The sequence below is a fragment of the Coenobita brevimanus genome, chromosome 39 (assembly GCF_032717465.1).
Source record: "Coenobita brevimanus isolate Jiangsu-jjx chromosome 39, ASM3271746v2, whole genome shotgun sequence".
Taxonomy (NCBI): Eukaryota; Metazoa; Arthropoda; class Malacostraca; order Decapoda; family Coenobitidae; genus Coenobita; species Coenobita brevimanus.
In genome coordinates, this window is record NC_136992.1 from 14,980,649 (window position 1) to 14,997,110 (window position 16,462).

Below are 16,462 nucleotides of genomic sequence, written 5' to 3' on the forward strand. Positions count from 1 at the left end.
AAATAAGAAGCTGATGGATTTGGACTGTGCTGATGATATTGTACTGATTTGCGGAAGTATTTCCGAGATGCAGAGGGTGCTTAATTGTCTGGTGGAGGAAGGAGAAAAAGTGAGATTGGTAATAAATTGTGGAAAGACTGAAATTATTAATATGAACGTGGAGAACCAAATCGATTGTGTAATTGGGAATAATGTGGCGAAGAATGTAGAAAACTTTAAATATCTGGGAACGATTGTATTATCTAATGGATCATTAAACAATGAAATTGAGGAGAGGATTAGACAAGCTTGGTGAGCTGTTGGAATGTTGAAATCTGTTTGGAATAATAATATGCTTTCGGTACATACTAAAGTGAAAATTTACAAGTCCATGGTTAGACCAATTTTAATTTATGGGCATGAGTCATGGTACAGTACAGTTGCAACAGATCAGAAAGTATTAGGATTTGAGAATAAAATACTGAGAAGGATTCTTGGGGTAAAGTGGCAAGACAGAGTTACAAATGAGAGAGTAAGGGATATTATGTGAGTGGAACCGGTTAATGAATATGTGAGACCGTCTCGCTGGAAGTGGCTGGGGCACATATACAGAAAAGAAGGCAGTATAATACAGGATGTGCCAGAGTGGACTGCTAGAGGAAGAAGAGGTAGAGGTAGGCCAAGGGAAACCTGGTTGAGGACAATGAAAAGAGAAGCAGGAGATGAGTGTTGGTGGGACCTGAAGGAGATGGCAAGAGACAAATATTGGTGAAGAGAGTTCATCAAGGCCCTATGCATCCCTTGGGGTGCCACAGGAAATGATTGATTGATGCAACAGTCCATTTTTCAAACGAATATGGCTCCACACTGCATAGGGTGAATCACGCTGCCAGTGTCGTATGCACAGAGTGATATGCTGGAACGTACCGTTCCCGTCTCTTTAGCCTAAATTAACCTAACCTAACCAAACCTAAACTAACCTTAACCTAACCTAACCTAACCTAAACTAACCTTAACCTAACCTAAACTAACCTTAACCTAACCTAAACTAACCTTAACCTAACCTAACCTAACCTTATCTTACATCAACCTAACGTAAATAAATCTAAACTAAACTAACCTTAATTCGTGAAATGACTGATATCACAATCTGCCTGTAACATACATATATATGTTTATTTATATATATCTATATATCAGCCTATAGTTGCCCATGGGTCAGTAAAACATTCAACCATCTTCCTGACACTTGTATTTCATAAAATGTTGTTGATAAATGGCACAATACATGAGATAACATGCGGATATTTTCAGAATAGCTAAAAGGGCACTCGGCACATGTGCACAGAGCAGAATGGTAACTTCCAGCATGTCACTCCATGCATACGACACCTGGGGTCGGTCAGCTGGGCTGGCTTTGTAATTGTTCAAGCTGGGAAACATTTATTTCGGTATAAGTGTGAGATGCTACACACGGTGTTGCCAAGACTAGGAAATGACTGCCGTGTAATGGAACGTACTGCAACGAAATACAGAAAGCTCGCCCCGAATGCATGGGTTTCGTTCCAACCGTGGGGCATTTGGTGCAAAACCGCGTAAGTTTTATCTACCTATCTATTTATTGCCAGACACCATAATCCCGTAAAGGGTGGCCATTTGACTTTGAGTTATTTGTTTTATAGGGAGGGGCACTAACCCTCCACCAACCCACTTGTTGACATGTAGGGGGCACATATGGTTTGGTTATATGGTTACCAGCCAGCATTGTAAATGATTTCTTGGCTTACAGGAAAGCATTTGGCTTGTCACTCAATGTAAAGCCACCTGTAAAGGAAAGAAAAGCAATAAGAAGTGACAGGAAAGATGGGAGAAAAAGAATGATAAAAGCTAAGGAAGAAGTAGGCAGCCCAACTACTCCTTATTTTGTTCCCTAGATCCCCTAAATGTGGTGTTTTGCTGTTATCTGCCATTGGTAATCAATATGAAGCACTTTAACCCCTAAAACGCGGATCGTCGCTTTTGCGACGGTCGGCCCAAAGGGCAAGACGGCGGGTCGTCGCGTTTGCGATTTGAGTTAATTTTGAATAACCGCGGGCAAGCAGGCTCAAGCTGGTATTGTCTCTCAGTCCCGCCACCTGTGAGCTACTTTTAGCACACTTGACCTTTGTACTACTGACCTCGGTTGTTGCCAAGTCTCATTTTTTTTTACCCACGGACGCACCGATGTGTGGCCCTCCCTCGTCGTGCGATATGGCAACGCGCGGATGGCTGATACGTGTCAATCTGCGCCGTCATCTCGCAAGCACTTTTTGCTATTGGGAAACGCTTGTTTCCCCAGTTGTCACACTGTCATTTTTTCGCACGGTTTGCCCCAGATTAGCGTCAGTCCACGCAAATCTGCCACGGTGACACCATGTCAGGCTCTAGCTCTTCTAGTTCCGTGCCTTCTAGCCCTCCGAAAAAGGGTTTTGTTACCTCTACGCCCTTCAAAACTTTACAAGTGACTACCAAGGGGCTAAGTGACTCGGCCATAGCATCTGAACTGTTGAAAGCCTCTATGGACTACGGCAGTGACGTGGGTGTTTTGTCTAGCCTGGCTGAATCAGAGACACAATCGAGTGCTGATTCAGCCCCTGAAGTGATGATTTCTGTGCCCGAGGAAACTGTGACTGTGCCCAGCACCTCTACAGGGAAGGCCCCGGTGAAAAGGGGCCTCGAATATGGAAAGGGAGAGAAAAGGAAGAGGAGCGGAGACAGCAGTGCGCCGCCATTGTCCACTACGCCACGCCACACCACCGCAAGCCCGCCACGTTCTCCCAGCCCTCTTCTCTCGTCCTCCTCGTCTGCTGTCCTGTCTCCTGAGTCATCGGAGTCTCCATCACCACCGAGAAAGGGAAGTAGACGAGCAATGTTACGTATGAGAGGTTATCGTAGGCCTAGTGTTCGTGTCAGTAAAGTTAAGTCCCCTAGGCTAACTCCCACTAGGCAACTCAGGAGTCACGCCACCGCGGGTGACCTTGACCCAAGCGATAATCTCCCTCCAACCACCACCACCACAACACCAACACGGCCTGGGATAACCTCTCCCTTACCTACTATTGCCCAGCCTACCTCACCCACTCCCACACGACCTGCCTCACCCCCCGCCGCCCCAAGCACCTCCCAGCCTAGGCAGGGAACTTTAGATGCTTTTGTGTGGTCAGAGGGATCAGATTTTGTGCCTGAAGATCTGCCCTTTGACGAAAGTGAGTGTGGACTTCAGGCTGACTTCCCTGTGGACGACGATGGTGAATGTGTTGACTACCTGTTGGCCTTCCTTGACGAGGTTATGGAGCACATCTGTACCAAGACCAACAGGTACGAGGGGCAATGTGCGCCAATTCGCGAAGAAGAAGGTGAGGCTGCGACGCCATCCACGTCGCGGATGGCATCATGGGTGCCTTTGACGATCCACGAGCTTTTTGTATTTATTGCCTTGATGTTGCTTATGCCGCACAACTGGAAGCATAAGTTGGAAGAGTACTGGGGTTCCGACGAGCTGTGCCCAACACCAATATTCAATAAATACATGAGCCGCGATCGTTTTAGGCAGCTGATGACTTATCTTCACTTCGCGAATAATGATGAGCCTTCCCAAACTGACCCATTATGGAAAGTGAGGGGAATCCTGAACATGATCAAAGATAAGTTTACGAGGTTCTTGCGCCCTTTCAAGAAAGTCGTGATTGACGAGTCTTTGGTATTGTTCAGGGGCCGTCTTCGGTTCGTCCAGTACATTCCAAGCAAATGCCACCGCTTTGGAATCAAGTTTTTCGTGCTGTGCAACTGCAAGACGGGGTTCATCCTTGACTTCGTCATCTACACCGCCAGCAATGTCGACTTGGATAAGACTGACCCCCTTGGATTCTCTGGTTCTATGGTGAAAGTGCTTTTGGAAAAGTACTTTGGCGAGAATCATGTCCTGTATACGGACAATTATTATACAGCTCCAAAACTCGCCAAGTACCTTTCTGAACACGGCGTCGGCTCCTGTGGCACTGTCAGAAGTAACAGGGCACATTACCCTGCCTTCCCAGAGGCTGAAAAGTCAAAGCGGGGAGACGTGCACCTGAAGAAATCTGACAAGATGCTTGCGATCAGGTGGCATGATAAGAGAGTCGTGAACATGCTCACCACAGTACACAAGGGTGAAATGCTGGCAACAGGGAAGGTCGACAGAAGGACTGGCGAGCCTGTGATGAAGCCTGATGCTGTAATTGACTATAACGTCAATATGCGGCTGGTGGACAAGTCGGATATGATGATTGGAGAGATTGACTGTCTGAGGAAAAATCGTCGTTGGTACAGGAAGGTGTTCTTGCACTTGATTGACATGTGCATGTTGAACGCCTTCATCCTGTATAAAATCAAGAACAGGAAGCCAGCCAACTACTCTCTCAGAAGATTCTCCAAGACTTGTGTCTACCAGCTGCTTCAGCGTTATGGCCAGGTGCTTTCAACAGGTCCAAAACGCCACCCTCACACACCTCCAGACCGCCTACAGTGTATGGCCTACCTTCAGCGACACCGCCTGGAGCCACTGCCAGCCACTGCAAAGAGGGGGAAAGCACTGAGGAGGTGTCATGTGTGCAGCCACACTACCAGGCAGGAAAGTACTTTTAGGCGCACCTCCTTGCAGTGCAAAGAGTGCAAAGTTCCCCTCTGTGCTTACCCGTGTTTTTTCGACTACCACAGCCTAAGTAGATTTTGAAAATAAGGGTAAAAATATTGGGAAAAATACTGAGAGTGACAGTGATAATATTGTTTAGTTTTCTTTTACGTGCTGACAGTGACAGCCTGATGAGTGTAAATTAGTGTATGTACTTGTAAAAGCACTGACAGTTACAGTGTTTTTTGTTGTAAATAATTGTACATAGTAATCATGTAAGTATTGCGAGTGACAGTCACTCCAGTGTAAAAAGATAAAAGCATATTTTCCTATTCTATGTTCTGAAAGTAAAAGTTTTTTGTGTATAAAATATTATTTTTATAACACTGGACAGTGACACTGATGAATAAGGCAAAAAAAAAAAAAGATACAGTGAAAGTGAGCGATAGAAATGAAGTGCGAGTGGCCGACAGGAGCGAGAATAAAGTGCCTGCCGTAAGGCTGAATAAACTCGCGCCGCGGTGGTCTTCCTCATTCCCAGTCCACAATACTGGCAGTGACATTGATTTTTATTACCGTAATAGTGACAGGCAAACGTTTGCGAAGTCCTATGATGGAAAAAAGGAGTATACGTGTTTTTGCCGAGAAAAGGCAAATGTGACAATATTGACGGGAAGATCGCCACCGCGCTGCATGTCGGCCGTGCGCTCCGTCCATTTTAGCCTTATTTTCAGTTCTTATTTACAAATACGGATTCCAAACAACCTGTATGATGTTGTATAAAGTGTACTGTGACAGATTGAGGCTGTGGTAGAAAGAAAACCGGGTTTCTGGAGGTGTGAGAGTGAAGACTTTGTTACCCAACTTTGCAAGTCTTCACAAGTCCTTGGGTAGTCAACGAAGGCTCAACATGTGGCTCAGGAGATAGCTGAATGTAAGTAATATATGCCATAAAAATTTTAATGCTCTAGGGTTAATCTATGATTTTTGGCTAATATTTTTCCACAGGTACTCAGACCCCGTTACAACCCCACCACAGGGGGGGGATCGCGCATACACAGCCGCGTTTTAGGGGTTAAGTGCTTCATATTGATTTATGTTATAACCTCCAAATACAGTACTGCATAGCAAAACTTCAGCATACAAATACGTAAACACCACTTAAACACAAGGCAACATTCCAACGCCGATCAGTTTCGGGACAGTTTGCTGTCAAGTCAATTCACCGTCACGACAATAACGAGATAATTTGCTGTCATTAATGAAGACAGCTGTGGGTGATGCTAGAATATAATTCAAAGGTGACTACAGTGAGGAAGAAACAAATTAAATATTGACTAAAGGTGTAACTAATAAATAATATCCAAAGCCTACGCTATTGAACATAGACTGATAGAATGTAGTTGTTAAAGTATTGATTAATTAATAATAAGTATATTTATAGAATGACGGGGAAACGTCCATGTTTTGACGGGGAATTGTCTGATGGCGAATTGTCTCGGACCCCGCCGATCATGAGTAAGCATATAAATCAAGTGAACTGGTTACAAGGCTTTATTTAATGCTTTAACATTATTTAAGTGCTTTAACTTACAAGTACATAGAACAGTAAATATTTAATTTACAAATACAGTACTGTGGAAAAGCATTACAGCAAATCTTTAACGAACAGATAAAAATGGCAATATTCTGATGCCTATCATGTAAACTGGTTATAAGACTTTATTTCTTGCTTTAACATTACTTAATAGTACTTTAATTTGCACATAAACTTACCAGAACAGTAATGTAGATATTTAACTTACAAATACAGTACTGTGGAAAAGCAGTATAGCGAATCACGTGATCACATGGTCAGAACAAACTGTCCATGCTGCGCTAATTTCGAGGGTTTGGCCTGCCAAAATTTATAGTTTTCGTAATGGTTCTTTAACCCCATCGTTACCGACCCCCCAACCAAATGTAAACAAGACGTTCCCCTGCCGCACTGACCCCCCACTCACTCATCTGCATCATACATAGGGTAGTCTTCATCTTATTGCCACACCTACCCCCCCCCTTTTTGTGTGTGTGTGTGTGTGTGTGTCCGACTCTGGGCATAGGCTTCACAGCCTGCTATCAAGGCCCAGTAGTCCTCCTACATACCATACACCTCTACTTGTCACCACTTCAGCGCTAACACCCACCGTCCATATTGAATACATGCTAGGGCTGTCTCATACAGGACTGGTGTATTGGTATTAGCGGGGGTATTTTTACGACATGTCGGCGGGTCTTCTGGTAGATCAGTAAAGTCTGATTTAATGAAATTCAAATCCTTATACTGTTCCCTGCCCCAGCGGGGATTTGAACCTGGGTCCGGTAGGACTGCAGGCCACCTCTCTACCAATTGAGCCACCGCCTCCCCCAAACTGTTCACACACTGGAGCATAGTGGAAGAAAGATTGGGAAGGTATGAGCTAGAGCAGATGGAAGGGGTGGAAGACGTATGTAAGATATTCACGGAAGAGATAAGCGCAGCGTGTGAGGCGGTTTGTGGAGTGAGGAGGAGATGCAAGGGTGTGCAAGGGACAGCATGGTGGAATGATGAGGTGAAACGAGCTGTGGAACAAAAGAAGAAGGCATATGGTGAATGGTTGGCGAGTAGAGGTAGGGGAGAAGATGAGAGAGAGAAGAGAGAGGTATATGTGAGCAGGAGAAGGGAGGTTAAGAGACTGGTGAAGGAGAGTAAGAAGAAAGTGGATGAAGAGTTTGGGAGGAATCTGAGTGTGAAATGGAGGGAGAGTAAGAAATTGTTTTGGAAGGAGGTAAAGAAAGTAAGGCAGTGTGAAAGGGGTAATAGTAGGGGAGTGAAAGATAGGAATAATAGATTGTTGGTGGAGAAGAGAGAGAAAGTGAGGAGATGGAAGGAGCACTTTGAGGATTTGTTGAATGTAGTGAGTGAGAGCAGTGTGAGTATAAGTGGTTGGGGAATGGCTGGGAGAAGAAGAGATGAGAGGAGGGAGGAAGAGATCAGTAGGTCGGAAGTAGTGGAAGCGATGAAGATTAAGCTGGGAAAGGCCCCAGGAATTGATGGAGTGTGTGGTGAAATGCTTAGGTATGGGGGTGAGATTGTTGTGGAGTGGATATGGAAGTTGTGTAGATTGGCTTGGGAAGAGGGAAGGGTTCCAGAGGACTGGAAATCAGGTATAATTGTTCCTCTGTACAAAGGAAAAGGGGAGAGAGAAGTATGTGGTAACCATAGGGGTATTTGCCTTCTTAGTGTGACTGGTAAAATATATGGTAGAATACTCATTGATAGGGTTAGGCATATGACAGAGGAGCTATTTGGAGAAGAACAAGGGGGATTTAGGAAGGGAAAAGGGTGTGTAGATCAGATATTTGTTTTAAGATGTTTAGTGGAGAAGTATCTAGAGAAGGGAAGGAAAGTGTATGCTGCCTTCATGGACTTGGAGAAAGCTTATGACAGAATAGATAGGCAAGGTATGTGGAAGGTATTAAGAATATATGGAGTGGGGGGGAAATTGTTGAGTGCTGTGAAGAGTATGTATGAGGGAGCTAGGGCTACGGTGCGAGTGGATGGTGAGCTGAGTGAGTTCTTTGATCTCAATGTGGGACTGAAACAGGGGTGTGTAATGTCTCCATGGCTGTTTAATATATATATGGATGGGGTTGTAAAGGAGGTTCAAGGTAGGGCAGTGGATGTGGGGGTGGCCCTAATGAATGAGGGTGAGATTTGGAAGCTTCTGGTGTTGCTGTTTGCTGATGATACAGTATTGGTGAGTGAAGATGAATGGGAGTTGCAAGGTTTGGTGAATGAATTTGGGACAGTGTGTAGGAGGAGGAAGCTGAAAGTTAATGTAAACAAAAGTAAAGTTATGGTGTTTGAGAGGAATGAAGTCACAGAGTGTGCAGTGAGGTTGGATGGTGAGGATATGGAGAATGTGAGTGCATTCAAGTACTTGGGTAGTGTGATGAGTAAGGATGGAACTTTGGGGGATGAAGTAAATGAAAGGGTACAGCAGGGAAGGAAGGTTGTTGGTACACTGAAAGCAGTGATGAGAAATAGGGAGGTGAGTATGGAAGTTAAGAAGTCACTGCATGATGGTATTATGATCCCTACCCTGACGTATGGAAGCGAGGCGTGGACCTTGCAAGAAGGGAACAAGTCAAGAGTGAGAGCAGTGGAAGTGAGTTACTTGAGAGGAGCATGTGGAGTGACGTGGAGGGACAGGTTGACGAATGAAGAAGTGAAGGAACGTTGTGGGGTAGATGTGGATGTGGTTGAAAAGATTAGGAGAAATACACTGAGGTGGTTTGGACATGTGGAGAGGATGGAGAATGAAAGACTGACTAAGAGGGTGTATGTAGGTGAGGTGGAGGGAGGGAGAGGGAGGGGTAGACCGAGGATGAGGTGGAGGGATGGAGTTGAGAGGTATATGAGGGAGGGGGGGGTGAGTTGGGGGGAGGGGAGTCAAATGGTGGGTGACAGAGTGACTTGGAGGCGTTTTGTCTGCGGCCACCCTTTGCGGGATTAGGGCATCGGGCTATAGATAGATAGATAGATATTTTCTATCACATAAACCCTACACGATATCATTTGAGTAAATAAAAAATAAAATAATTTTTACTTGAATTTACGTATGTTGCACTAAAACATTTATACTCAGGTAAGTGATATATATATATTAGCCTGAAAATCAGAGCATGCACAGAATAATGATATATTTATTTACCTTGCAAAGGATGTTGCTGTAATGGTAAAACTGGATGGTCTTGTGTGGCCAAAAATGCCGAGAACTTGTGGAGCACACCCAAGTAAGGCCAGGCCAGACGGGAGAGGTTTTCGGATGATGTATTATATGTTAGTGTGTTACTGAGATATGTGGGTACAGTGGTCTTTGTGTCATGTGAAGTGTATGTCTTTAGGAAGCATAAGAACTAAAGAAAGAAGAGGGACATGTGATAAAAAGAATGGTAAAGTAGATAAAAATAGAAAAGGAAAAAATTGGGGAAGGGGACTACACTGTACATGCCATACACTATATGCTATACACACCATAAACCATATTCATCATAAATCATATACACAGTACACACCAAACCATACACACCATACACCAGTCACCATACATCATTCACCATACACCATTCATCATACACTCCATAAACCATTCACTGTACAGACCATACACCATTCACCATACACACTAATCACCATATACATTCACACCATACACCATATACATACACACCATACACCTTACGCACAACAGTTTGCTACTGGCAGTGATACACCTGGTAATGTTCAGGAGAACATAACCCAGGTAAATCTTTGCAGGCAGGGCAGTATTTTCTTGTCCACTTATTCTTACCCTCAGTAGTACAGATCCAGCACCGTCTACATGGCCTACATGTGTTTGCTGTGCTCGGTATAGTCATTAGTCATGAACCAGAAGTGTGGCTGAAGCTCCAGAGGTGCTGCGTTCACCTGCTACTGGCGGTGGGGGTCGTGCACCTGTTGCTGGCGGTGGTGGTCGTGCACCTGCTGCTAGCGGTGGGGGTGGTGGTCTAGATTTTTTCTTGGAAAGTTGTTGTTCTTCCCGTGCCACACAAGCTGGCATACCCCAGACTGTACTTTTGTAACATCTCATGAACGAGAAGTTTTATGAAATCACTGCACCCAATGCCACACTGGTGTAAGTTCTGATATATTACTCTAGCATTGAGTACCATTCTAGACATCATGTGTACTCCAGTTTTCTTGAACCATACGTAAGATTTCCTGGTTGGATCATGTGGTTCTAACAGCTGATCAATCATATCAACTGCACCCATTTGTTCATTATAGTGATAAATAGGCAGGGGTTTCTGCAGCATCTCCCTGCCCCCTCCTTTAACATGACATGATTGTTCTTTGTACCCTGCTTTGTACAGTACTTGGTTGTGATAACATGGACCAATCTTCTATCACAAAATTTGACAATCAGAATATCCACTTTTCGCCCAAATACAGGCTGTTTTTTTTTAATTTTCTGGCGTGAGATAACATCAGGCACACCTCTGTTTGGCCGAATGGTCCCAGTAGTAAGAGTGTTCTTGGTCAATAAATATTCAGCCAGATGAAGGGAAGAGTACCAGTTGTCTAAGACAACATGCGTCCCCATATTTAGAAGTGATTGCATCAGGTATACTGGCACATGCTCAGACTTGCTGAGAATAGCAAGCTGTGGGTCTTGCCTCATCTCCTCATACATGGCAGGTGTATATAAACAAAAATTCCATGTGTAACCTCTTGCATTACTAGAACTAGGACACAGTGCATAAAGTTTCAGACCAAAGCGCTTGCATTTTGTTTTTATGAACTGTCTGGAAAGAGGTGAAAAGAGGAAGACAGGGTGGAAGTGAAGTTAGCAGGGGAGTGAAAGATAAAAATGGTAGATTACTAGAGGAGAAGGGAGAAAAAGTGAGCAGATGGAGAGAACACTTTAAGGAATTGTTGAACATAGAGGATGAAAGTAATGCGAGTATAAGTAGCTGGGGAATGGCTGGGAGAAGGAGGGAGGTGAGAAGACAGGAAGAAATCAGTAGGATAGAAGTTGTGGAAGCAATGAAGAAAGTTAAATCGGGGAAAGCCCCAGGAATTGATGGAGTGTGTGGTGAAATGCTGAAGCATGGGGGAGAGATAGTAGTAGAATGGATGTGGAAGATGTGCAGATTGGCCTGGGAGGAAGGTAGAGTCCCGGAGGATTGTAAGTCAGGTATAATTATTCCCTTGTACAAAGGAGAAGGGGAAAAAGAAGTGTGTGGTAATCATAGGGGCATTTTTCTTCTTAGTATAATAGGAAAAGTGTATGGTAGGATACTTATTGACAGAGTTAGAGAAAGAACAGAGACATTAGTTGGAGAAGAACAGGGAGGCTTTAGGAAGGGAAGAGGTTGTGTAGATCAGATATTCATTCTTAGATCTTTAGTGGAAAAGTTTCTAGAGAAGGGAAAGAAGTTGTATGTGGCTTTCATGGATTTGGAGAAAGCATATGACAGGGTGGATAGACAAGGATTGTGGAAAGTGTTAAGAATATATGGAGTAGATGGGAAGTTGTTGAATGCTGTGAAGAGTATGTACGATGGTGCGAAGGCTGCAGTGCGTGTGGATGGTGAACTTAGTGAATTTTTCTCTTTGAAAGTTGGGTTGAAACAGGGATGTGTCATGTCTCCATGGTTGTTCAGTCTGTACATGGATGGGGTAATAAAAGAGGTACAAGGTAGGGTAGCGGATGTTGGAGTGGCCCTGGTGAGAGAGGATAGTGTTTGGAAATCCCTATACTGTTGTTTGCAGATGATACTGTGTTGTTGAGTGAAGACGAAGGGGAGCTGCAAGGCTTGGTGGATGAGTTTGGGAGAGTGTATAAGAAACGAAATCTAAAGGTGAATGTAGGGAAGAGTAAAGTGATGGTCTTTGAGAGAGATGAAGTCAGTGAATGTACAGCGAGGTTGGATGGTGAGGAATTGGAAAATGTGAATACGTTTAAGTAGTTGGGTAGTGTGATGAGTAAGGATGGAGGTTTGGAGGGTGAAGTGCTTGAAAGGGTACAGCAGGGAAGAAAGGTTGCTGGTTCTTTGAAAGCAGTGATAAGAAACAGGGAAGTGAGCATGGAAGTGAAAAAGTTACTACATGAGAGTATTGTGATACCGACTCTAACGTACGGAAGTGAAGCTTGGACGTTGTTGGAAGGACAAAAGTCGTGAGTGAGAGCAGTGGAAATGAATTATTTAAGAGGAGCCTGTGGAGTCACATGGAGAGACAGGTTGACGAATGAGGATATAAAGGAGAGTTGTGGTGTGGATGTGGATGTGATAGGAAGCATTATGAGGAACACACTGAGGTGGTTTGGCCATGTGGAGAGGATGGAGGGTGAAAGACTGACGAAGAGAGTGTATGTGAGTGAGGTGGAGGGGGGAAGAGGGAGGGGGAGGCCGAGGATGAGATGGAGGGATGGGGTGGAGAGGTATATGAGAGAGGGGGGTGTGAGTTGGGAGCAGGGCAGTGAAATGGCGGGGGACAGGGCGACTTGGAGGTGATTTGTTTGTGGCCACCCCAAACGGGATTGAGGCGTCTGGCAATAGATAGATAGATAGATAGAACTTTCTAAAGTGTAATCTACCTCTGAACAAAATCAGTGACTCGTCCACAGCAAAGTCTTCACCTGCAGAGAAATATTCCATGCACTTGGCACATAGCAACTGGAAATATGTGCTGAGTCTTGTCATAGGGACCCTAGGCTCAGCATCATCAGGGTGTGAAAATCATATAAATCTAAGAATCTGACAGAATCTGTTTCATTACAGCTCCAAAAACAGGTGGTCCCCGGCACAACACTGATGTACTCCGGTAGTCTGATGTCTTGGGTAAATGTGTTACAGTACTCCCATGAGTAGCTGCAATGAAATGAAAGTATACATTTCTTCCTCTGTAACATCTTACCACTTTTTACCCATAAATATCTTACGACTTACATTGGGGTTATCTCAGAAAAAATATGCAGCACGTGTATTTGTCCAGAGACACAGAGCAACAATCATATCCTTCCGCATAAATAACTGAAAACAGTCAAGGACTCTCATAGGATGGCTTTGATGATGTAGAATAATACTTGGATGTACATCAGGAAAATCAGTGTCACATGTAGGGAGAGGGTTATGTCTGGTGTCAGAAAAAGGGTCAGAAAGAAGTGTAAAGTGTGTGGCTGTGCTGGCATCTTCTCTGGTTGGGATGGGAGGGGGGGCTACGTGACTCGTCACTGACCGCAGACAATGTCTCAATACTCTCGTCATCACTACTTTCAGTTTCAACTTCACTAACATTGTCTGGGTCAAATTCAGTATCATAACCTTCCATTGAATCATCAGAGAACTCAAAATCACTCACTGACCCACCGTCATATTCATCCTTACTATCAGACGATGGCAACTGCTCCATAATTGCGTAATGAATCACACAGTACTCTCCCCTCAGCAATGCAAGTGGTACTGAATTTGAGGGAAGCCAGTGATTGATATATATAGTCCTGGGAGGCATGTGTTGCCAAATATATGGAATGTTAATTTGGTAAATATAAATGAAATATTATGATTGGTGTGTAGAAATTGCATCACAGAATTGGCAGTACGTGAGTGGTCAAAGTTCATGACGTTTCATTGACGTATGGATTGCACCACCAGGGGCTGGAGCTCTTTGTTTACAAACACAGACACAACTGCCACTACATGGACACACATAACCCATAAACCGAGTCCTTTGGAGCCCTGTACACACACAGGTTATAACTGTATCATACGCGTGTCACGGGGGGCACACCCGGTTGGGCACGTGCACATGAAATTGTGACACGCACATGACACACAACACATTTCTGGTAATGATGAGGTTAATTTTACTTTGTCTTATTGGTATCCCAACACTTACCGCATATAATTGCAAGCGCGTTCAGCAAGAATGTGTTCGGGGCGAGCTTACTGTACTTGGACAGATTCACTGAATGCTGCTGCTTGATTTAAAGAAAAATGAAGTGTGTACTGAATATGTCCCAAGACGAATGCGCTCAACATCGAGCACAAGGACAAAGAAGCACTTGCAGTTATCGTACAGTATTGCGTGTATATTACATGTTATGCAGAAAATATATGAGAAAAAAACGTTCGTCAGAAATATATAGAAATATATATATATGGATATTTTGAGTTGTCCACATTTTCTGTTTTCAGTCTGGAAGCTACACTATGGACACCTGTCGGGCTAGACCATGAACTAGAATTCATGATGACTCCAATGCTTCCTTCACCTTTATTTTCTCTTCCCATTTCCGTCCTCCTCTCTTTTCTGCTTCTCCCATCATTCTTGTCATTTTTTGTTGCTCTTTCCTCTTTGGGTGGCTCTGCGTTGAGTGACAAGTCTGATAGTTTTCTTTAACCCAGGAAACCATTTACGGTGCTGGGTGATAACCATATAACCAGATAACCAGGCGATGTGGAGCCTTCTATGGTGCCCCAGTTAACCGGGTGGAGAGATACAAATGTAGCGTCAGTCTGGGAATGAAAACTCCACACTTCTATGTGCCTTGCTTTGGCGAGATGCTGTCTAGCCCAATGGGACATCGATTCTCTGCAAGGGTGGTTGCTTGCCTGCAGTTGATGGTCTGCATAACCAGACAGACTGGGGTTACTCAACCACAACAACAACTACCATCATAAAAACTTTATTACAGCATTCAGCAGCTTACCATCTATACCATACATAAGTAGAATCTTCCTTAATCCCTCTCTGTTCATCTTGTCATATGCATTTTCCAGATCGATAATTACCTTAAATACCATAATCCCTGTCAAGCCTTCTCCACTATCTGTCTCATTGCTAATATTTGATCCACATATCCTGTACCACTCCTAAAGCCACCCAGTTCCACACTCTAGGCCATACTTCTCTGTGATAATTCTTTCATATACGAGTATGTTGCCTGCAGTACTTAATGGTCATATACCACAGTAGTTTTTGCACCCACTTTGCACACATTCATTCTTTTACAGAGGCACAATCATGACCCTTTTCCACTCTACAGGTACAGTTTCGCTCATCCAGGCTTTCTTACATATCTCTAACAAGCATTTCATTCCACTCTCTACACCACATTTAATCATCTGTGCATGTACATTTTGATGACCTGCTGCCTTCCTATCCTTCAGCTGCATTACATTATTTTTGCACACCACCAGATCCAGTCATGTTTGCATCCAGTATGCTCATAATGTCCAATAACCAGGTTTTCAGAATATTTTTTCCATGTGCTCCTAACATTCCATTGGTTAGCATTCTTCCATTTTTCACTTTTTTTTTTAACTCTCATAACTCAGTATCTTTATTGTGTCTGTATTTGAGAACATTCACTGCTTTTAAAAAATTATTTTGACATGGTATTTTATTTAGCTATGGTGTACTATTTTTTTTCAGACTCTAGAAAAAAATTACAAGACAATGTGCTCGTTACAAGAAAAGAAGATTCCAGAAGATTTTGTTTTGAAGGATAAAGTGGAAGAAATATTAGTAAATGGAAAATTTGACAAGAAAAGAGCCAGGCAGATGGATCAAGACGACTTTTTAGCTTTGTTACATGCCTTTAATAAAGAAGGTATACATTTTGTATAGAGAGTAAATGTAGGAAACATAGGAATATATATATAATAAATTATTTTTCAAGCATCAGTATATTTTTGTTTGCATTTGACTAATGTGCAGTGTACCATAATGTATTTTAACTGTATTTATTTGTGTGAATTAAAGAGTGGGATTCAGGCAGAAGAGTCACTCCCATTATACTGTACAGCATAGATACTGTACTGTTCATCATGGAATCTTTGATGGTCGGGTCAGTAGCATGTGTGTCTACCAATCTTCCTGATCTGTCATGGACATTTAAGAGGGTACAGTTGTACAGTATGTTCTTTTATATATTCTCCATTGTTCAGTCCCTGTTGGGGTTTCCTAGATGACATGTACAGACTGTCAGAAACACAACTATACAACACAAATATCCATATGCATAACATAAGGTACACTCCAAGTTTTCCACACCTGTTATTCTTTTTTTAAAGCTTTGAGTGGGAGCTGGTCACTTCTCCAGTGCCAGGAAGAGGTGTTCCTTGGACCTACTGATCAGTTGCTCTTCAAAACCCATATAACATCACATGTGTCTAGTAGAGCTGCCATCCCATGTCAGGTGTGTGCAAGCTAGTCACCGTAATACATATTTATTATTACATGGTACATCACTCAGTAATACA

General features: G+C 43.4%; 1 protein-coding gene across 1 annotated transcript in view; it reads left to right on the plus strand.

The window, feature by feature from the left end:
- LOC145396866 (dimethyladenosine transferase) overlaps window positions 1–15,913 on the plus strand; it is a 91,200-nt gene extending 75,287 nt beyond the window's left edge. The window contains exon 6 of the mRNA XM_080270154.1: window positions 15,633–15,913. Coding sequence (XP_080126280.1) covers window positions 15,633–15,827 — 195 coding nt within the window. The 3' untranslated portion in view covers window positions 15,828–15,913. The remainder of the gene's footprint in view (window positions 1–15,632) is intronic.
- Window positions 15,914–16,462: the final 549 nt, after the last annotated feature.